Consider the following 21444-nt stretch of genomic DNA (forward strand, 5'->3'; position numbering starts at 1 on the left):
ACACAATGATGGGGGAGAGAGAGATTTCATGAACATCGTAGCCTAAGGGTACTCTCCAGTACCAAATGCCAAAGGGTACTCTCCAGTAGCAAATAAGTGTCAGAATGTAGTGTTTGTCTGTGCTGTGTTTAGACTGACTGTGGTTTTGATTGGCTCTGTGCCACTCGGCTCAGCTCCAGCCTTTCCCTGTGTGAGGAAACCACACATGTTGGGACTACCAGCGTCTGAAGTGTGTCTTTTGTACTCTTTGGACTATATAAGTCTAGGGTGTATTGTGCTATAGGTGTCTATTAGGGATAGAAGCAACATATTAGGATATTAAATTTCTTCCTGCAAATGGTACAATTACAAATGACTTTGCAGAAGGATGAGGCAAGAATACTGTGCTTAGAGGTTTGAGACGGGCACAAGAGGTTTGCAATCAGAATGAAAGTTTGTGTAACTAAGGCACAGGGTTTCATTCTTCAGGAAAAAAAAAGAGCATGAACCATGTTTGAATTTTATAAACCTAGTGAATCTAGAGATGTGCATCTAGATCTAGAGAGTAACAGGTTGTTACTCAGTTTTGGGGGATTCAGAGGAACAGTTATAATCCTGAATATCTAACTCTGAATATCCCCCTATTTACACTTAGACTCAGGGCCGGCTCCAGGGTTTTTGCTGCCCCAAGCAGCCCCCCTCCCGCCAAAACAAAAGCCACGATCGCGATCTGAGGCGGCAATTCGGCGGGAGGTCCTTCTCTCCGAGCAGGAGTAAGGGACCCTCCACTGAATTGCGGCCGAATAGCTGGACCTGCCGCCCCTCTCCGGCCTGGCCGCCCCAAGCACCTGCTTGCCAAGCTGGTGCCTGGAGCCGGCCCTGCTTAGAATGCTACTTTCTATATATTCAATTGCCAAAATTATATTGTAGAGTCTGTTCAGATAAGTTACAGTATTTCTGGAAAAGCCTCAAAAGCAGGGGGCCATTCCCCCTTTTTTAAAAAAATACCTTTTTACAACTTTCTGTTACAGCATAGTTAGTTACATATGTTGGCAAGAGACAGAGCAGCTACTCACTATGAAATTCTTGATGAGGAGTATTATTTTAATACTTTAAAAAATATATAGATTCTGTATTCTGTCACATCACAGTTTCATCACCAATTAACATTTTTTTCCTTTTCTTCAAGAACATGGTTTCTTTAATTGTTGTAGCTTTTAATCAGCTTATTTTAGGTAATTGTGGAGATGATTGACAACTCCCATCTATTATTGTGTTAATTGTGGTATAGTTGAAAAACCACCCCCTTTTCAGCACAGTACATGCAGTCACGATCGTCCTCTAGAATTTAAAAGGAATGAATACCATTAAAATTATAGATCAATTAATTTAGGATTTTGTAGATATTACTGTATAAATCTATAGCACTTAATAGAGTAGGATCAGCTTTCTATAGCAGGGATAGAATTTTCAGTGAAATTACATTGGACCTACAAACCTCAAGCAGGTTTTCTGTTAAATTCCATAGGCCTTTTCCATAAGAGAGCTCATAGGCATATGCCCTAATGTCTTCATCCAAAGAGCTTAAGATACTTGACAAATATTACAAACTGCTTATAAAGAAGAGACCCAGGGACTGTCTTCAAACAAATAATAACTGCAAAATCAGCATAGAAGTAGACAGAAAAGAGCACTAGTGGATGTTTGTTACAGCATGTCACTCCTAGATGGTATACTTGAAGAATAGTAGGTTGTAACCAATAGAGGGTGTAGTTTAAAAGGAAGGCATTGGAAAGGATTTTGAAGAGAGCATGCTCCTCAGAATGATGAAGAGGTGAAAAGGAGTTTTGATAGGCATCCGGCTGGCTGAGTTCCCGCTGAAATGATTACTTCTATACTGATGGGATTCATTTCATTTACTGTATTGTTAGAGCACCTAGAGCCTTGGCTTATTATTTTAAATTTAAATAAACGAATAATTAAAGTAAATAACTTCAGTCAACTGCACAAATGTTGGTGAAAAGGCTGCACAGGAATTCCCATATGCCTCTGCATCTTATGTACTTACAGCCCTCAGCAGTGTAAGCAGGGTTACATGTTAGCGTGGTTATCACTGTCCGATCTACAGTGAGACCCACCCTTCTCTGCAGCAATAGGAATGCTATCAAGAGCTGACAAACTCCTGAAAAGCTGCCAACCTACAGGAGCTGTCAGCGCTAGAAAACACATCCACATATGGGCCAAATAGATAAACGTGTCACATCCCCACTCTCTTCTTTGGAAGGAGTTATTTTGACCTGCCACACTGTGCATGACATGAGGTCACAAATTGTTGTTGTTGAGAGTCTCCTTAGCTTGCAGCTTGTTTTGTGGCAACACCATGTGAATGTTTGAGGGGTAGCATGTGGATTAAGAGTCTTGTGATTTATCTCTTTTCACTTTTGGACAGACCCCATCCTCATATAGTAAAACACTTGACAAGGGCCGCATTTTGCCACACATTCTCAGGCAAAACTTCTATTTAAATCAGTGGGAGTTTTCCCTAAATCTGGACTAAATTAACGGGAATTTTAGCATAGCAGTAATGTGGGATTGGGCCTGTATTAGGGCACTGAACCGTGGGGCTCATGCACACATGCAAGTGTGCCTGTTAAGGCCCTCAGACCAATTAGACTGGGAAATGTAGTTGCAGGTAAGGTGTCCTGCAGGAAATTGGATACAGGGCTTCCTACCTCTTATGCAGAGGAGCAGACAATGGGGACCCAAGGTGAGGGAAGGGGCTCTCTGCACCAGTCAGGATGTAAGACCGGAAAAGGAGCCACCTGCAAAGATCAGGAGCTACCTGGGGAGAAGCCTCAGCTGGGGTGGCCTGTGAAGTTCTAGAAGAAAGGCTGGAAGGGCTGTGAAGCTACAACAAGCCCATGAGGGGCAGTGGGACTCTTCTCGCCTGTGTTTGGTTTTGGTCTGAATGTCTGTTAGTAAAGAAAGCCCTGAGAAGAGAACTGGAGTCAAGGTGTTGTTTGGAGCTTGCTTGCATCTTTCCCCACTGCTGGATTAGCCCACCAGTTTACATGGCCTCAGATGCACAATGAGAATTGCCTTCTTGGTGGGCTTCTTCTCATGGAACTCGCTTCCCTGTATGTTGGAACACTAAGGACTTTCCTTAGTCCCAAATCACATGGAAACATACAGCCCAATGAACTGGGTGAAGGAATCACTTCACCTTTCGTTCAGACTCAGCCATGTCTGTGATGAAAGCCCAGCAGCCTTTCAACAGCGCAAAGCAACACAACAGACCAGGACATTATGTAAAGAATACCTTATCTGACTGGAACGGCACAGGAGTTTTAGTTAGAAGAGAGTGTATCTTTCTTTTCCTTTTATAATGCGGCCATAAAATCAGGGCCGGCTCTGGCTTTCTGGCCGCCCCAAGCAAAAAAAAAAAAAAACTGTGGCGGCCAGAACAGCAAAGCAAAAAAAAAAAACCTGCGGCGCGGCCGGAGCCAGGGTGCAGGGGGACTCCCTGCCCTGCAGATGTGCCCCGGCTAGCAGGGGGAGGGAGAGGGAGCGGGGGGGAGAGAGAGAAGGGGGGCGGCCAGGGCTTCAGCGGGGCGCTGCCACACGGCCCCTCCCGCCATGCCCCCTGCCGGGAGGGCTCCGAGGGAAGGAGGCGGGCTGCTCTGCCGGGCTTGCTGCAGGGCGCTCCCATCCTCCACGCCGCTGCCCCTTACAGGGCGGCCGGAGTGGAACAACAACAACAACAACAAAAGCAGCCATGCCGCCCTAGGATTGGGCGGAATGCCACATCCTACAAGCTGCCGCCCCAAGCATCAGCTTGCTCGGCTGGTGCCTGGAGCCGGCCCTGCATAAAATACAGTGGAAACATCCACTGACATATTCATAGGTTTCAGAGTAGCAGCCGTGTTAGTCTGTATCTGCAAAAAGAACAGGAGTACTTGTGGCACCTTAGAGACTAACAAATTTATTAGAGCATAAGCTTTCGTGGGCTACAGCCCACTTCTTCTTATGCATCTGAAGAAGTGACCTGTAGCCCACGAAAGCTTATGCTCTAATAAATTTGTTAGTCTCTAAGGTGCCACAAGTACTCCTGTTCTTTTGACATATTCATATGTTACTGCTTGGCTTTTGGTGTAATGAATAGTTGATATGCTTCCATCTGAAAGATCCTGCTCATCGTGGGCTTTGCCCAAGTTATGTGAGGGTGTGATTTGCATTCAAATGCAAGAGGTGAGACTAATGTGAAAAGGGGTGGTATTTTCCCTAGCAATCATGTGGAGCATAGTTTTCCCCTCATGACAAACAAACTGTGGGGTAATTTCTTCTCTCATTTACAGTGGGGGGGAAAGCAGAGTAACTCCATTGAAGTTAAGGAAGTCTTTCCAGTTTTGCACTTGTCATTGACATCAGCATCTGGTGCTTTTTTTAATTTTCTTTCTAATTTTCATATGTGCCTGTAATGGATCTTTAAACATTCATTTTACAAAAATAGAAATACTAGGAAAAGTTTATTTTCTTTTAATATAATTGATAGTTTCAATACAATCAAATCCTAAGGTAAAATAGTTATATATTGAAACCTCACTATAGGGTTCAGACAGAAAAAAGATTTGGGGGCCCCGGTGGATAATCAGCTGAACATGAGCTCCGAGTGCAACACGGTGGCCAGAAGTGTTAAGGATCTTAGGTGCCTAGACAGGGGAATCCCGAGTAGGTTATTTTATCTCTGTATTTGGCAGTGGTGTGACCACTGCTGGAATATTGTGTCCAATTCTGATGTCCACAATTAAAAAAGGATGTTGATAAATTGGAGAGGGTTCAGAGAAGAGCCATGAAAATGATTTAAAGGATTAGAAAACATGCCTTATAGTGATAGATTTAAGGAGCTTGATCTATTTAGCTTAACAAAGAGAAGGTTAAGGGATGACTGGATTAGTCTATAAGTACCTATATGAGGAATATATGTTTGATAATCTGCTCTTCAATGTAGCAGAGAAAGGTATAACACAAACCAGTGGGTGGAAGTTGAAGCTAGGCAAATTCAGACTGGAAATAAGGGGTAAATTTTTAACAGTGAGGGTAATTAACCATTGGAACAGTTTACTAAGAAACATGGTAGATTCTCCATCACTGGCAATTTTTAAACCAAGACTTGATGTTTTTGTGGAAAATATGCTCTTGGAATTATTTGGGGAAAGTTCTTTGGCCTGTATTACACAGGAGATTCCTTCTTGCCTTGGAATCGGTGAACATGTGAATCAAAAGTCTTTATAGATCCCACCACTGTCCTATAATCAGAGGTTACTCTCCAGCAGCCACTTGCCAGAACATTCCAATGTTTAAGTTACAGGATGTTTGTGAAGTGTAAAATCCAAGCAGAGAATGTCTCTCCCGCTTCCAGGCATATTTACATGGGTTGATGACGTTGTGAACATACGCAGTAATTGGGAAGCAATAAAATACACTTGTTTTACAGTGGTGTTGCTCCTGAATTATGCCGGGCAAGAGGAGAATCAGGTCCCCTTTTTGAGTAGCTTGCTTGCATATCGTAAACCGTTTTTTCCTGTACCCGTTTTTCAGTCAGTAATAAAATACATGACTTTGAAAAGCCCTGTGAGATGCAAGTCTGTGAATGTGCATTTCAGGTGCAAGAGTCAGATCATCAGGTGTGTACGTGTTGTTGAAAGTTTCGAGATGTGTGGCAGATGTACACTAAAGGAGAGAATATATGCCTAACGTTTTAAGGAGCTGCAGCTATTTTTGTGGTTCATTTATATCTTGATGCTTCAGTAAAATTGGTAAAAAGGAAAGAGTAATTATTCAAAACATTAATTACGAAACAAGATTTAGATAAGGAGTTTACTTTTAACTCTTGTTTGTTTAGTAATGGTCTAAAAGAATCTTAGCTTTGAGAGTGCAGCAAATACAATGGGATCCTGTTCTAAGAACTGATTTGGACAATCCTCCCTTAATAGCGGTGTGTCTGAATGATCTGTGTCCAAATCACTGTACAGTGAACATCTCAGAGTGGACACATACATAAAACAGATTTCATGTATGTACAGAGCAACTGTCATACAAACATGACACTAAAACTGGCCTTACCTAGCATTCCCAAACGCTGTAAACCTTTTTGTTTTGCTGCTAAGTAATATGCAAACAAGTGTGAAATTCTTTTGAACCTTTGAAAAAAATCTAAGAAATTACTTGGAATTTCTTTTTACCAACTGCTCCACTGATCAGTGAAAACAAATGACAAGAAGCACCCTAGCACCAATATGACCTGATTTTCTGGAAATGTAATGTGTAATCCATAGAGCTGAATGACCACCACAAACAGAGTCATATGCCATAATATTACAATTTTTAAATTTTGGGGCATTTTATTTAGACCGACATAAAACCTTTTATTGATGCTGCATGTTCTTTCTATCTTACTTAGCTTTTATGTAGCATTTTTCAACCATGGACTTCAAAGTGATTTATACAAGAAAGACCAGTAGCATGACCACCATTTTAGTGATGGGGAAACTGAGGCACAGAGCAGTAGAACAAATCCTTTGACTTCTGGCTCCCAATCCACTGCTTGAGGAGAGCATGCCACTGCTTTATGGTGATACTGGCCCAGATTGTGAATCCTTTACTCACATTGGTCAGTAATTCCCATAACTATAGTCCATTAGACTTTAATGGGGTTTATTTATATAAGTAACTGCTTGCCAAGGAACAAGGCCTTCACAGCTGGGCCTAGAATTATCCTATGGGGCCTTCCAGCAAACCCATACTCCTGTCTGTGATCCTTATATGAATAGTTCTATTAACTTCAATGGGACTGTGCATGTGAGTTAGGGTTTGCAGGTTTGGGTGTGTAATAATCACTCTACCTTGAAAAGTTATAATGTGTTTCAGGCCCGTAAAACAAATCGATGTCCAGTGTGTTTACTGATTGCTAGTTCTGCCTTTGCAGTTGGTATATCGACTAATGTTGGGATCTCTTCTCTGTGGATCTATATACTGAGCGCCTACTAACGTCAGTAGGGATGTTGTACCATTGACACTTTGAACCTTATACAAATGAAAGTCTGGAGACCAAACACAAGCATTAGTTCTTGGCATGTCTATAAATCTGTCTGTATTGTATCTCTTAACATAAGATTTGTTCTGGTGTCATTAGCTAAGATTCTCTCTCCCTGTCACGATGGGTGAAATCCAGGCCTCTAAAGCGGGCCATGCATCCCCTAAACCCTCAAAATAGGGATGAAGCGATCCCTCTTTACAGGGCTAAACACACCCAGTGTGTGTTGTGTGCTGGTTGGCTCATGCCCGCCACTTGAGATGTGGCTGCATTGCAAGGGTGTTGCATGTACCATTTATAAAGCACTTTGGGATTCTTCCGGACGAATGGCATGGTTGCCCCAATTCAGCAAGGTACCTAAGCATATGAATAACTTTAATCACATGAATAGTCCGATTGAAGTTAGCGGGACTACTCAAAGTCAGTGAAGTTAATGGGGCTGCTCGAATGCTTAATGTTAGACATGAGTGTAAGTATCTGATTCAGTTATTTGTATTGTGGTAGTATCTAGGCAACCCACTCATGGACCAGGGCTCCATTGCGCTAGGTGCTGCGAAACAAAGAACAACATTAAATAATAATACCTTGCTCCTATGGAGTGCTTTGCATCCGCAGATCAGTCTCATTATTTTACAGATGGGGCAACTAACACGGTGAGAGGTGAATGACCATGCCCAAGATCAACCAGCAGCAGAGCTGGGAGTAAAACCCTTATTGTCTGAATCCTAATCCAGTACTGTCTAAACCAGGCCACAGAACTTCTCTGCTCCAAGCTTCTTACAATTTAAGTTTAAGGCACAAGACCACACATGTCTTCAGACAAACAGGTTGAGATGCACAATGAGACAACAATGGTCAGCATGACAGGCAGTGGTCTTAGCACACCAACTGCTGCACTGAATTCCTTGCAGAATTGAGGCTTTTAAGGATGTAAAATAGGATGCAATTATATATATAGTGTGTGTGTGTGTGTGTGTGTGTGTATACATACATATATATTTTTTCTGAGTTCATTTTTATTTTTACAATTCCTTTCCCAGAGTAAAAACAAGTGTTTAGAAAAAGAGAAATCTTATTCTCCTTCAGAAAGTGAATTGCTTCTGAACTGAAAGAGACATGTGTGGTGTCTAGTGTTTTGTTGTAATCAGAAATCAATTTACAGCTACACTTTAAAATGGTACCTAATCTATGATCCATATTTTTAGTTTTGTATTCCTGGGAGGTTTTCTTTCATCCTTCCAGCAGATAACTTATTATCCTGCATTTATTAAGTATTTTTAATTTCTTTCCTGTTAGTAAATTTAAGAAAATATTTGTAGAATTACTTAAAAGTAATAATAGCGTACTTTCTAGATCAGAGCTACATAAGATAAAATCATGAAACTATAAAGTCAGCTTTGACCTTTGGATCGTCATTATATGTACTTTCCAAGAAAAAAAATATGATTAAAAGAAAAAAAACCCACTCTTTTGAGTGGATGGATCACGTCTTTAATACAGTTACATTCTTCACTTAAATTAGGTAACCTACAATTTTCACAGATATTTAAGATACAGATGCTCTCCATGCAATTTATAAGCTATAATTGGTTGGATTTATGGAATGAAAACTCATTATTCTAAATCCAGAAATAATAATTCTGTAAGACTTCTAGTGCAACCTCATAACAGATTTTAGCAGGGCACGCATGGTAGAATTTGTCCATGTTCATTATCATGAAAATGGTTTTGTTAATGAGCTTCCCTTTGAGGAATTCCAGAACAAAATGGTTTGGTCCGTAAGAGATTACAACACTTACATTTTGCATTGAATGCATAAGCTGAAATGCATCTTGCAGAATAAAGTAAGTTTTGCTCTGACCTTGTCAGTCCAAGCCATCCATAGATGGATAGATTTGTACCTTTTAAGGTCAGAAGGGGCCACTAGATTGGCTAGTCTGATTTTTCTCTAACAGAGTGTGACGGGTTCCCCCCCAGGGTGCCACCTGGAACTGGGGTACCATTGAGCCCCACTGACCCACCAGCGTGGGCTCCCTCTTACACTGTACTGCTGTGATAAGCTGCAAAGCCCTCTCCAGCCTGCACATTCACCAGCATATATACAGGTAGGGACACACCCAGATGCAGTTACATGCAGGCTCTCAGACCAGCCCCAGCATGGGAAGGCTACAGCTAGAGTAAGTACCAGCTCCTCAAGCATGCACCCCCTCTGGAGTATAAATCCACAATTATCCCATCTTGCATCGCACAGGGAATTGTACAGCGTAAGCTCATAACATTTGCCCCCTCCTTCAATGTGGAGAGGAATATGCAACAGCTTTTTGCTCCTGAGTTATGATTCCCACACACTGGTTTAGATAAAGCAAAAATAAGTTTATTAACTATAAAAGATAGATTCTAAGTGATTATAAGTGAAATAAAACAGATCAAAGCAGATTACCTGGCAAATAAACAAAAAATGTAAACTAAACTTAATATACTAAATAGATTGGCTATGAATAGCAGATCTTCACCCTAAGAACTGAAACAAGCAGGCTGGAAATTCTTAAGGGGCAAACTGCACTTGCTTACAGCTTGGAATCTCCAGGTGTTCCATTCACAGGCTAAAAATCTCTTTAGCCTGGGACCATCACTTCCCCCAGTTCAGTCTTTGTTCCTCAGGTGTTTCCAGGTGTGTTGTATAGGGGGAGTGAGGTACCATCATGATGTCATTTCCCCCCTTTTATATCTTCTTCCCACTTTCTGGAAAGCTCTTTTGCTGTGACTTGGGTCAAACAATTCCCATTGTGTAGAGCTAGCTCTGAGAGGTTTCTGTTGTACACAGTTCCTGGGGTAATCCTTGTGCTTGTGTGCATTTCCTCAATAAGCCATTAACATTGTTTGGCCTTTTTACTGTTGTACCCGAAAGCTGCTTGTGGGTGTTTTCAACCTCATAACATGTTTCAGTAAAACAAACATAGCCAACTCTCTATCTTCACATACGACGATAGCACATACAATACAGCAAGATATTAATGTCTAGCGGATCAAGACTTTTAGAATGATACCCCACAAAGCATACTTTGTACAAAACATATCCTAATTACATGACAGTGGTGAATATTGGGATGCCAGGATGTCACACATAAAATTTTGTCCATTTACTTCTATGTTAAGCCCAATACATTTTGTTGACTAAAGCATATCTTCCAGAATAGGGTGACCAAATAGCAAGTGTCAAAAATCGGGACGGGGGTAGGGGTAATTGGCGACTATATAAGCAAAAGCCCCAATATACTATCAGGACTGTCCTTATAAAATTGGGACATCTGGTCACCCTATTCCAGAAAGGCATCCAGTCTTAAGTCTATAGCTAGGATCTTTGAAATGCTTATGCAGGTAAATAGTTTGATGCACATGATTAGTCAATGGGACTATTGACATAACTAAAGTTACTTATGAGGGCAGCAGGAACAAGCCCTGGGGAATTATTGTGTACAGTTTGATCACTTTTAGAACTAAAAGAGCTTCGACTCCATGATCATACTTAATAATTTATTATGTAATCTTGATGTGTTACAATTTAGAAATGGCACTTTCAGGGAACATCTCATTTCTCACATGAAAAGTAAACAGACATTCTATTAAATCCTTTGTGCATAATTGTAAACAGATTGTTAAGCTGCAGCACTTAAGCTACCCTTCAGTGGCTGATTTATGTCTTTTGAATGCTAAGCTCTGAGGCTGTCAAGTAACTAGGATGTAAACCAAGTGACTCTTCTGTAGTCAGGATTGACTCTGTCTATTTACTCAGTCAGCATAGCAAGAAGCGTTCATGTCCCAGCCTGATCTGTCCATTTTGTATAACAAATGCTAACATGCCTTAGGCTTCAGTCCTGCAAAAGACTCTGCCCAGGAATTAGGGTCCATCCACCTGAATCTCTTACCTTGCTAATGCTGTACTCTATTGAAACCTATGCCATCTTCCACTCAGTCACCCCAACATCTCACCCTGATGACCCTGCATCTTTCCCAGTACTTTCTCCCAAACATTCTGGCACCATGCCCCTGCAGACCATCAGACCTAGGTGCTTTCTGGAAGAGCAAATTAGAGCTACAGTTCCTGAGATGACATTATAAGGCCTTATCTTTTGTTTAAGTAAATATTGCTGTAAAGGGTTAAAGTTTATGTAACTTACATTTCCTTTACTGCTAGTTTCTTACCACAAAGGTAATTGTAAATGAATGACTGTATTTTTACACTAAGGGAAATACATATGGCCTGATTGCACATCCCTTATTCATGTAGGAGTGAAATTAATTTCCTTGCAGAAGGCCAGCACATCCCATATCTGGCTGGGAGGAGAACAAGAAGGGCTGGAATGCAAACAAGGGAGGTTGTTCTCAGTCCCGTTTTGCAGACTTGGGAGGTTGGGATGGTTCAGAGAAGCATTGCACATAAATCTGGAGCAAGATCTTGGGCTGTGTTAAGGCTGCTTTGGCACTTTCAAGCTGCCCTAATTGTGTGGAATTGAGCTGGTGTAGGGGACATGCCTTGGCAGAGGGGATATGGCTAGAATGTGCTTCACTCCAGCAATCCCCATCCCTAGCGCGCTGTTATAAGATGACATGATTAGAGTAGCCCTGAGGATTGGAGGAGTAAAAATGGTGCCAGAGAGCTAATTAAGTCTCCAAGTTTTTTAATCTTGCTCTGAGCACAGCTCATCTACCCTCCAACATCCAGAACCCTAAAATTTTGGATGCTTATCTGAACTGAACTCCAATTTCGAACCTTTTGAAGCTCACCCCATTATTGGGTATAAATCGTATTGCCCTTTCTTCCATCTGAAATTGTACAGAGGAATATCTTTCAATTTAATTACCATGAATTCAACTCCTTAAATCCCCTCTCGGAAATAATATATATATATATGTATATATTTGGTGAAGGCATGTCTGTATTGGAAAACAAGCCTTATGTAACATCTGCTCTGTACTATAACAAATCTAAACTCTTAGCACTGCGGTGTTAAAATTTGAACAAAGTGCAATCCAAGATGAACATTATGCTGTAAGAACCCAGATTACTGGTAAATCACTTTTGGGCTCCTGAGGCATGAGGCATTAGATGTTTCCTAACTTGCATTCGGTCAAGACCATCCCATATTAAATTATTTCTGCCCCTTTGCTGTCAATCAGAAAAAAAAAATCCTATCACTCAGGCTGTCTTAAAATAATAAAAAACAGGAATAAAGATCCCTGGTCAGCTCAGGGCAAATAAATCATGTTGGTTTTGGAAGTGTACTTTTCCCTCTCTTTCTCTCCCCTCCTTTGAACTTATCGAAAGTTTGTATTTCTTAAGCTGAGGGATTCATACATATATTTGACAATGCCCTGTTTTGATTGCTTCATTGAAATAAATGGGCCAGCTCCTCAGCTGGTATAAATCAATGTAACTCCATTGCCATAAATGGAGTTATGCCAATTTATGCCAACTAATGATCTGGGCCAATATTTCCAAAAATACTAATTTCCATATGTCAGGATTCTAAGTGTATAGGAAAGAAAAGAGATCCATTAAAAATGGCATGTAATTCTGCTTTATACATGTATGTCATTTTCTACATGTATATGCTTTATTATAAGTCAGTTCCCGCTGATGGGTCAGATTATTAAATTATGTGCTATACATTTCTGACAAATGTCCTTTTTGTTTTAAAGATTTCCCTAAAGCTATGCTTAGTTTTTCAAACAAAACCCCTTGCCATTTTAAAATTGGCAGACACAGCTAAATATATATTTGCCAAAATACAGATTTGCCAAATCTGTAGCCACTGGGCTAAATTCACTTTTAGTGTAATTCCATAGATTGCAGTCATTTTACTCTCAAGCTGAATTTGGTCTGTCCTATCCTTGAGAACCAGACACAGCTCATCACATTAAAAATGCATATGAATTATTAAAACAGGTAAAGGGTCTTAAAGGTTACCTTAAAATGGGGAAATAAAATGAAGAAATGAACAAATGACAGGCCACATTGTATTTAAAATCTGTATAGTCATTATGATAGTCTTAAAGAAATACATATTCATATCTCAGTTCTTTAAATATACATAAGGTTATTTGAGCTGTTCTTTGCAATGAAATACTACAAGCAAAATCACAAGAAAAAGGAAAATGCTGCAAAATCTCTGGTCCTAACACACCTTTAAATGTGTTACAGATTTACTGGCCTGCAGCAAAAGAGAAGGTGGAAGTATGCAAATTAGCTGGGAAAGATGTCCAGGTAAATACAGAACATTTTTTTCTTTATTGGTGCTGGTAACACTGTATAGCTATATATTTATTTCTAAATGCATTAGATTCTATTATTAAGCAGCTGTTGAAAAAAGGCTGGTAAATACTCATACTATTGTATTCTAATTTAATTGATAGTTTAGCCTTTTTCTTTAAAAAAAGTGCATGCAACTGTTATTGAAATCACTAACTTAAAAGAGTAGTTTCATCTCTATTTCAAATGCTGATGCTTCAAGGAGAATGTGGAACAATACTGAGTAGAAGAGGTGCTTAGCTATCAGTAGACATGCAAAATTCAGTGTACGATCAAAATTCAGCCACAGATCGTATTGAGAAGTGAACTCCATTACCCTGTGATACTCATTATGGGCCTGATCCAAAGCCACTAAAAGTTCTTGTGACCGTCAAAAAGTCCCTTCCCCTTGGGAATATACTGAACACAGCTTTATTGCAATTCATTAACAAAGCATTAGACTTGTACATTTACAAATTAACTCAATTCATAGACAGCTGCAATTATTACCAGTGTAAAACACCAGTCTCATGGATTCATAAGCTCTTCTCCGGTGCCACAGTCCCCTTTAGGGGGGAGAGATAGCTCAGTGGTTTGAGCATTGGCCTGCTAAACCTAGGGTTGTGAGTTTAATCCTTGAGGGGGCCATCTGGGGCAAAAATCAGTACTTGGTTCTGCTAGTGAAGGCAGGGGGCTTGACTCGATGACCTTTCAGCGTCCCTTCCAGTTCTATGAGATAGGTATATCTCCATATATTTTCCTATAAGAACATGCATCATTCTGCATAATAAAAAGGCTTCCCCCATCCCTCTTCTGTACAGTGAAGAGAAACCAGATTCCCTCATGAAAGACAAGAAGTGCCATAAAGAATCTGAAGCCTGCCCCACTCATACATGTAAAGTTTCTTCCCCTTTCTTCCCACTAACCCAGTGGTCTTCACTGGGCATGTTTGTTTAAGGGATGGGCCCAAGCTAAAACCCTAGATTGAAATACACTTTATGAGGAGGTTCCATTTGGCATCTTAACATAATGGCTGTCCCTTATCTCTATAATACAGCAGGTCTGAACAACACCTCCTCTGAGCTCTGGGAAATCTCTGATCCTGATCTGTATACAAACTGTAGTTGGACCAATCTCTGTGCTTTTGTAAAAGAGAGGCAGCTGGAGGGATGAATATTGTGTTTTGTGACACCTTGTAGGTATCATCTACTACATTCCCTCTTCAGCTTTCTTCCTGCCTAACAGGTTAGACAGCAGATATTATATTAATCTGGAAATAAGTGGCCGAACAGCTTTGTTGTATGCTTCTTTTTCCCAGTTAGGGCAAGGCTGTTGCTTGCCCTTTACCCCCGCCCCATGCCATAACCTTGCAATGGACAGCCACAATCTAGGTAATTGCACTGCTGAACACCAAGGACCAGGACTGTCCAGGGACTACACTGGTGCTAAGTACCCCAAAGGTGTCATGGACCTTGTGATGACACGTGTGTGTGTGTGTGTTCCCTTCCTGCTTACTGCCTCTTTCTCTCTGTTCCTGTTCCTCTTTGTTATAGTTACTGGTCCTGTGTGGATGTGCATATACCATTGGACGTGTGCAGTTAGTCAGGGACAACTGCTATATACTTGCCATTTGGACTGTTATGATGTTTTGTTCAGATTGTTGCTGACTTTTCATGGTTGTTACAAGTTTTGATTGACAACCTACCTGCGTGTCTTGCTTAAATTTCCTTCTGTTTTGGGATTGCTGATTAGCGTGCATCAGAGCATAACAGACTTGCCCCAGTCCTTGCTGGCCAATAAGATAGGGCCAGTGCAAGGAGAGTATGTACATAATGCACCCTTTGACAGTTTATTGCAGCCCTGAGGACTGCCACAGTGATGGAGGGCCCTTGCCTCCATTCCCACAATTAACCTTTGGCTGTTAATGCTTGCACTGAGTCTTTAATTGGAAGAAATGACAGGCGAACCAACGGGCCAGCCAAACGTGGGACCCACCACATTTAGGAAACGATTGCCAACTTTCCCATTTCCAGACAATTGTTAAGACTGGAGCTTTATTACAACAAAGACTGGTACAGAGAGAACTTCTCAAAACTAGACTTTCACCATGTATTTTGTCATTCATGGCTTTATACCAGTATAACAAGAATGTTCTCAGTATAACATGTAAGTCATTGCCTGATGGATGAACTGTACAGTAGTTGGCCAGTGATAATGCTTTAGCTGTTACAACTTTTTAAAAATAATATTGGCTATTGCTTAATGAAAGGTAGATGTGAGAGCAAAAATAAATAGTCACCAAATACGAGTTTTGTTGTGTGCATGGTTGCAAAGTATTAACTTTTCCTCCATTTTTCCCAATAGACAGAATGTGCAAATTTTATCAGGGTTCTTCAACCCTACAACCGGACCCATGTTTATGTCTGTGGCACAGGAGCCTTCCACCCTATCTGTGGATACATTGAACTTGGAATACACAAAGAGGTAATTTAATCCCTCCACCAATGGTGCATGACAAGAAATGGCTCTAACCTCGCTTAGCATCCGTCATTTATTTTAAAACAGAGTGAGTGATATAAAAAATGAACTGACAGCAGTTTGTATAAATAGCAGGGTTATGGTGCATTTTACAGGTCATGTAAGAACTCATGTTCTCACATTTGATGTGTGCATATTGCACTTGAACAAAGCTCTTTGCCCAATAAGAATGAATATACAAAGGTCTTTAGAGTGACACTTTCAATGAGTAATTATGTGAAGAGCACATTTAACCCAGATGTCTTGTTTTCTAGCAAATCCTTTTCCTGCTTATTTATTCCTGTTTCTCTTTCCCTGCTTTCTGGTCAGCATTGCAACACTCTGCTTCTACCAGGGAATCCACTATCACTATCACTCCATGGGCCAACTACCCATGGGAATGGAAGTGCCCCGGTGCTTTGGGACTGTCTAAACCACTATGTATTGCTTAGTCCATTCACCATTTAGGGTGAAATCTTTCAGTCCCCAGGCCTGGCTTTAGACCCACCCATTCCCAGTGGAAATACCACATTTTCCAATGCATAGGGGGGCTGTGAATTGAAAAGGAAGCAGAAGGGGGAACGGTGTGGTGGCTCTTTGCTCATGAGGGAAGGAAAGTTATGGGGATGAAGATGACAGGACTGATTGTCTGCCACTCATGATCAAAATGACAGTTGGGGAGAGCAACAGGCTGCATCTCAGATTCCTCCTTCAAATCTGTTAGAGTCAGTGCTGAGCAGTTGCACAGGATTCAGTCTTGCCACAGGATTCAGTCCTGCAGTTCCCCTCCCCCTTTCCCCTCTTTAGAACACACAGCAGAGTCCTTTCACATGCGTATTGCTTCTGGATGTGATTTCACCCTGAAGGACTTGTCAGTTGAACCCATGATTCCCAAAATCTAACATAACGTTGGCTTGCTCTGTAAAATATAATGTAAGCAATAGTGTGCCAAAGTATGTGGTAACACCAGCTACCTGCAATTCTTTTGAGGCACAGCACCAAGTCCAGATATTTCCTGCCAGGTATGAGGTGCAAGGATTCCTATAAAACTTTTAAAAACAAACTGAACAGAGGGTTTAGGGACCTGAGGCAAACTCACAGCCCAAGGGGAGGGAAACTAAACCACTTTTGCAAGCCCCTGATCCTGGCATGATCTGGAGTCTGGAGAGGCTAGTCCTGGGGACCTGTCTCCAAGCAGTTTCCTAGTTCTGTCTTATGGGCCGCAGTGCTGCCTGGAACCCAGCCCTGCCCCGACATGCCCCTTCTGCTGGCATGCATCCTATGCCAGGGCTTGTGAGGAGGTTCTCAGAAGGTTGTCTTCATCAGTACCTGCACTGAGGGAATCCACCCACTGTTGAAATGGGACTTATAGGGCCTCTTTATGTTATTCCAGCCCTTGACCTGGTCTAAAGGCACCAGAGCAGTATCTGCTAGGGATGGAGCAGGAGGATTTAAGGAGATTTTCCTTCCTCTCCTTGCACAGGGCACAGACAAAGTATCGGTCCTTGTGGACAAGCTTGGTTCAGACTGATTCTAACACTTCACAAGCTCTACCCCCAGCTCCACCAGCCTGCAAAATTGTCCCCTCCCATCTGTCTGTACATGCTGCACCCTGTACATTGGTAAACAGGCCCACGCTCTTCCTAGTGACAACAGTGGCAATGTGCCAAACTCACACTACAGGGTATAATCCAGTCACTAACTGATGGGGCTGGAAGAAATTTCCCCTATGGACAGACTATTGCATAATTATTCATTATAGGGATTTATTTTCCCCTTCCCCTAAAACAGCTGGTACTGGGCAAGGTTGGAAATAGGCCATTTGACTGGACCGACGACTAGCTTGATCCATTAGGACAAGTCCAATGTTCCTGTGTGTTTGAGGGTGCAAGAGGGCTATGTTTTTCATGGGTTGAAATAATTCGCTTTTTTCAAAGGCCTCTTACCTAAGATTCAAAAGAGAAATTAGCACATTTTAGTGCTTCTGAAATAAAAGAAAAGCAGCACTGTAATAAACTCTGCTTCTTTTGTCACAGCCGTTGGAATAGAATTCTTGGACTGGCTATATGCAACTTTTCTCCCTCATCTTCCCCCACCTCTCCTGCTTGCCCTCTGCATCCCAAAGGAGTACTCATTTCTCCCATTACCACCCAAATCCTCACATGATAGTACCTCTTGCCTGCAGCCTTGTTTAATCAAGTGCAATGTAGCGGTGAACGGCATGAGGCACTCACTCCCTTTCCTCCTGCAGCACTTATCTAACAGGCTAAATCCACTGCCTCCGCACTGTCTCACTTAGCTCCTGAGAAGTGAGAGGCTAAGAGCCAGATTCTGCTAGCCCTTACTCTCCCTGCAAATCCTCGATATGACTGTGGTTGCATGGGTCTTGTACTGAAGGTGGAATTTTGTCCCCTGAGACTCGGAACTGAATTCAGGTTTCTTGCATGGTAACACAGCATTGCAATTGACCCAGTACCTTTCTTGTTTTTTAAAAGTCTAGATTATAATTATGTGTGTTTTGTAATGAACAAACTTGGTCCGACCCTGTTGGATTCTAGGCACTAATCTGCTGTTGGGAAAGCAAAGGCTCCAGATATTCTTCCTTTCTGTAATGAGCCTTTGAAATCTGCCAACGTACCGACAACCTTGGAAACCTGCCAGTGTGTCTGCCAACCTTCTGCCGTCTGATGCCAGTGCTCTGGAAACAGATGAGTCAGAACAGGTCAGGTGACTTTAAGCCACAGCACATATTGTTTTGGAAACAATATAAAATCTGCCAAGGCATCACACAGTTGAATTTAAGGAGATTAAAATTCCAATCTTGTTACGATTGAAGTCAAAGCCAAAACTTCTCCTGCCTGCCAGGTGAACAGGACTGGGCCCAATTTGTGCCTTTTGCCACAGCCTTCAAAAGAGTGTTAAAAATTTTGGCTGGGTTGTGTGTTAATCACCTATGCTCTGTACTGGTTATCTGTTGATTTCTGGGTGAAGTTTGAGCTATTTGGTTTTGATGTATAAAACTCTAAATGACTTGGGTCCTGGTTAACTTAGAGACCCCCTGTCCATATTTGATACTGCTGTAGTTGTGATCCTCTGAGGGGCTCATACTAAAAACCACCTAGTTGAAATGGGAATGGGATGGGAGCAGGCCAGTGATCTTTAGCCTTAGAATTCATTTTCCCCATCAGTATGCCTCAACTTACATTGGTGACCCTCTGAGAACATGGCAATGTTTACCTGTGTCCCAAGTGGCATTATTTGAGGGAATGAGGTGAATGGATGGGGTGGAATATGTCCCAGTATTGGGAAGGATTTGATTCTTTGCAGGGAGCTTAGTTATTAAATATTCCGCATAAATGGTTTATGTTGCTGTGTTTTTATATTTTGTCATGAACCTAGAGAATTTATGGATGAACATAATAGGAAAAATAAAAATGCCAGCCCTCTGGTCACCTAAATGAAAACTTTGCTCATGTCTACACTACAAAATTATTCCGATCTCAGTTACATTGGCATACAGTCACCGCAGTTATTACATCGCTTGTGCATGTGTACACTTTGCTCCTTGTGTCAGCGGAGCACGTCCTCACCAGGAGTGCTTGTAGCAGTGCAGAGAGCAGTGCACCATGGGTAGGAATCCCACTGTGCAACTTGCCATCATCCCGCACAGAGTGTTTTGGGAAGTTTCGGCCCCATCAGGCATTGCAAAAACGAGTCATGCAGTGGTGACTGGGAGGCTGGGGATCAACTTCCCATAATGAAGTGTTCTCCATCCCATAATATTTCACATCTTCTTTTCAAAACCCACAAAAACCCACACATCCCTCCTTGCTACCTGCCATCTGTGACAGAAGCATGGAGTCTGTACAGCTCTGCACTATTGTCATGAGTGTTGCAAGCATAGAGGGCATGGTCCTGTAGTGCTTGCAGAGCTGCCAGAGGAGCTGTGAAGAACATGATGATTCCTTGGAGGCTAGATTGCTGTGGGGCATAGAAAGAACCTATTCCAGGTTGTTGGTGGCACTCGCGGAGCAGCCGGAGATGGTGGAGCATCGGTTCTGGGCCTGAGAAACAAGCACTGACTGGTGGGATTGCATTGTCGTGTAGATTTGGCATGATGAGACGAGGCTACAGAGCTTTTGGGTGCATAAAGCCACAAAGTGTGCTGAACTTGCCCCAGCCCTCCAGTGCAGAGACACCAAAATAAGAGCTGGACTGACAGTTGAGAAGCGAGTGGTGATTCACCCTGTGGAAACTTGCAAGGATAGATTGCTACCTGTCAGCCAGGAATCAATTTGTAGTTGGGAAATCCACCACAGGGGCCATTGTCGTGCAAGTGTGCAGGGCTATTAATTGCCTCCTGCTATGCAGGACTGTGACTCTGGGCAATGTGGAGGGCATAGTGGTTGGTTTTGCAGCAATGGGGTTCGTGAACTGCGGTGTGGCAAGAGATGGCATGTGTATCCCTATTTTAACATCAGATCACTTTGCCACAGAGTACATCCACAAAAAGGGCTACTTTTCTATAGTAATGCAAGCTCTGGTAAATCACTGGTGATGCTTTACTGACATCAGTGTGGGCTCTTCAGGGAAGGTACACGATGCTCGCACCTTTAAGAAGATGGAACTGTTCAAAAACCTGCAATCAGGGTCTTTCTTTCCCAACTGGTGGATTACCGCTGTTGCTCCCAAGGGTCATGAAGCTATACACTGGCCACCTGGACGGCATCGAGCTCAGCAGGTGCAGAATGGCAGCTGAATGTGCCTTTGGTCATTGGAAGGATCACTAGCGTTGTTTACTTACAAGATTGGACCTAAGTGAGAAAAATATCCCAATGGTTATAGTGTCCTGCTGTGTCCTGCATAATATCTGTGAAGTAAAAGGAGAAAGGTTTCCTCTGGGGTGGAGGTCGAGCAGCTGTCTTCTGAATTTGAACACTCAGATACAGTATGGGGCTACACGGCTCAGGGAGGCTTTGAAAGACCATTATAATAGTGAGCCAGAGTAGTAAGTGTTGCTATAGTGTATTCTACCTGGCCTTGCTCTTTTGCAGGCCGATATGAATCTTGTAGTGATTAGAACATTGTCAATACACCTCTTAATATTGTCCGTGAATGGTGTTACAGGTTCTGTTACAGTGAAGTAACAGGAAAGAGGTGGGTGTCAGAACTGCTCAGTACCAGCCAGCATATGTTGTGAACTAATAAAGATGAATTTTATTCCAAAAAATAGAATTTTATTCTGTAACATGAACCAGGCAATTAAAAGAAAACCTCTAGAACTTAATACATTAAGGGAACAGAATTTATGAAGGGGAAAGAACGCCCCATTTCAAGTACACATACACCAACCATGTTGTAACCCTTCTCCGGTATCCCCCAAGTAATCTGCTTCTAGATATCCACATTTCTATGGCTAGATCGGCGCTATGCCTGCACAAGCTCTTCTCCCCATCAGAGATCGAATACCACCCATTTACTCCAGGCAAGAACGTGTCTACACCATGTAGTCAGCCTGGTCAGCTGCACACAACAGTGGACAGCTGGTAGGTGTACTCGCCAACCC

General features: G+C 42.0%; 1 protein-coding gene across 2 annotated transcripts in view; it reads left to right on the forward strand.

The window, feature by feature from the left end:
• The window catches only part of SEMA3D (semaphorin 3D), a 197984-nt gene that overhangs the window by 88568 nt on the left and 87972 nt on the right, over positions 1-21444 (forward strand). For both annotated transcript variants that reach the window (XM_054017156.1, XM_054017166.1), the window contains exons 4-5: positions 13275-13337; positions 15726-15845. In XM_054017156.1, coding sequence (XP_053873131.1) covers positions 13275-13337; positions 15726-15845 — 183 coding nt within the window. The remainder of the gene's footprint in view (positions 1-13274; positions 13338-15725; positions 15846-21444) is intronic.

Source organism: Malaclemys terrapin, chromosome 1, assembly GCF_027887155.1.
Source record: "Malaclemys terrapin pileata isolate rMalTer1 chromosome 1, rMalTer1.hap1, whole genome shotgun sequence".
In the NCBI taxonomy this organism is placed as follows: Eukaryota; Metazoa; Chordata; order Testudines; family Emydidae; genus Malaclemys; species Malaclemys terrapin.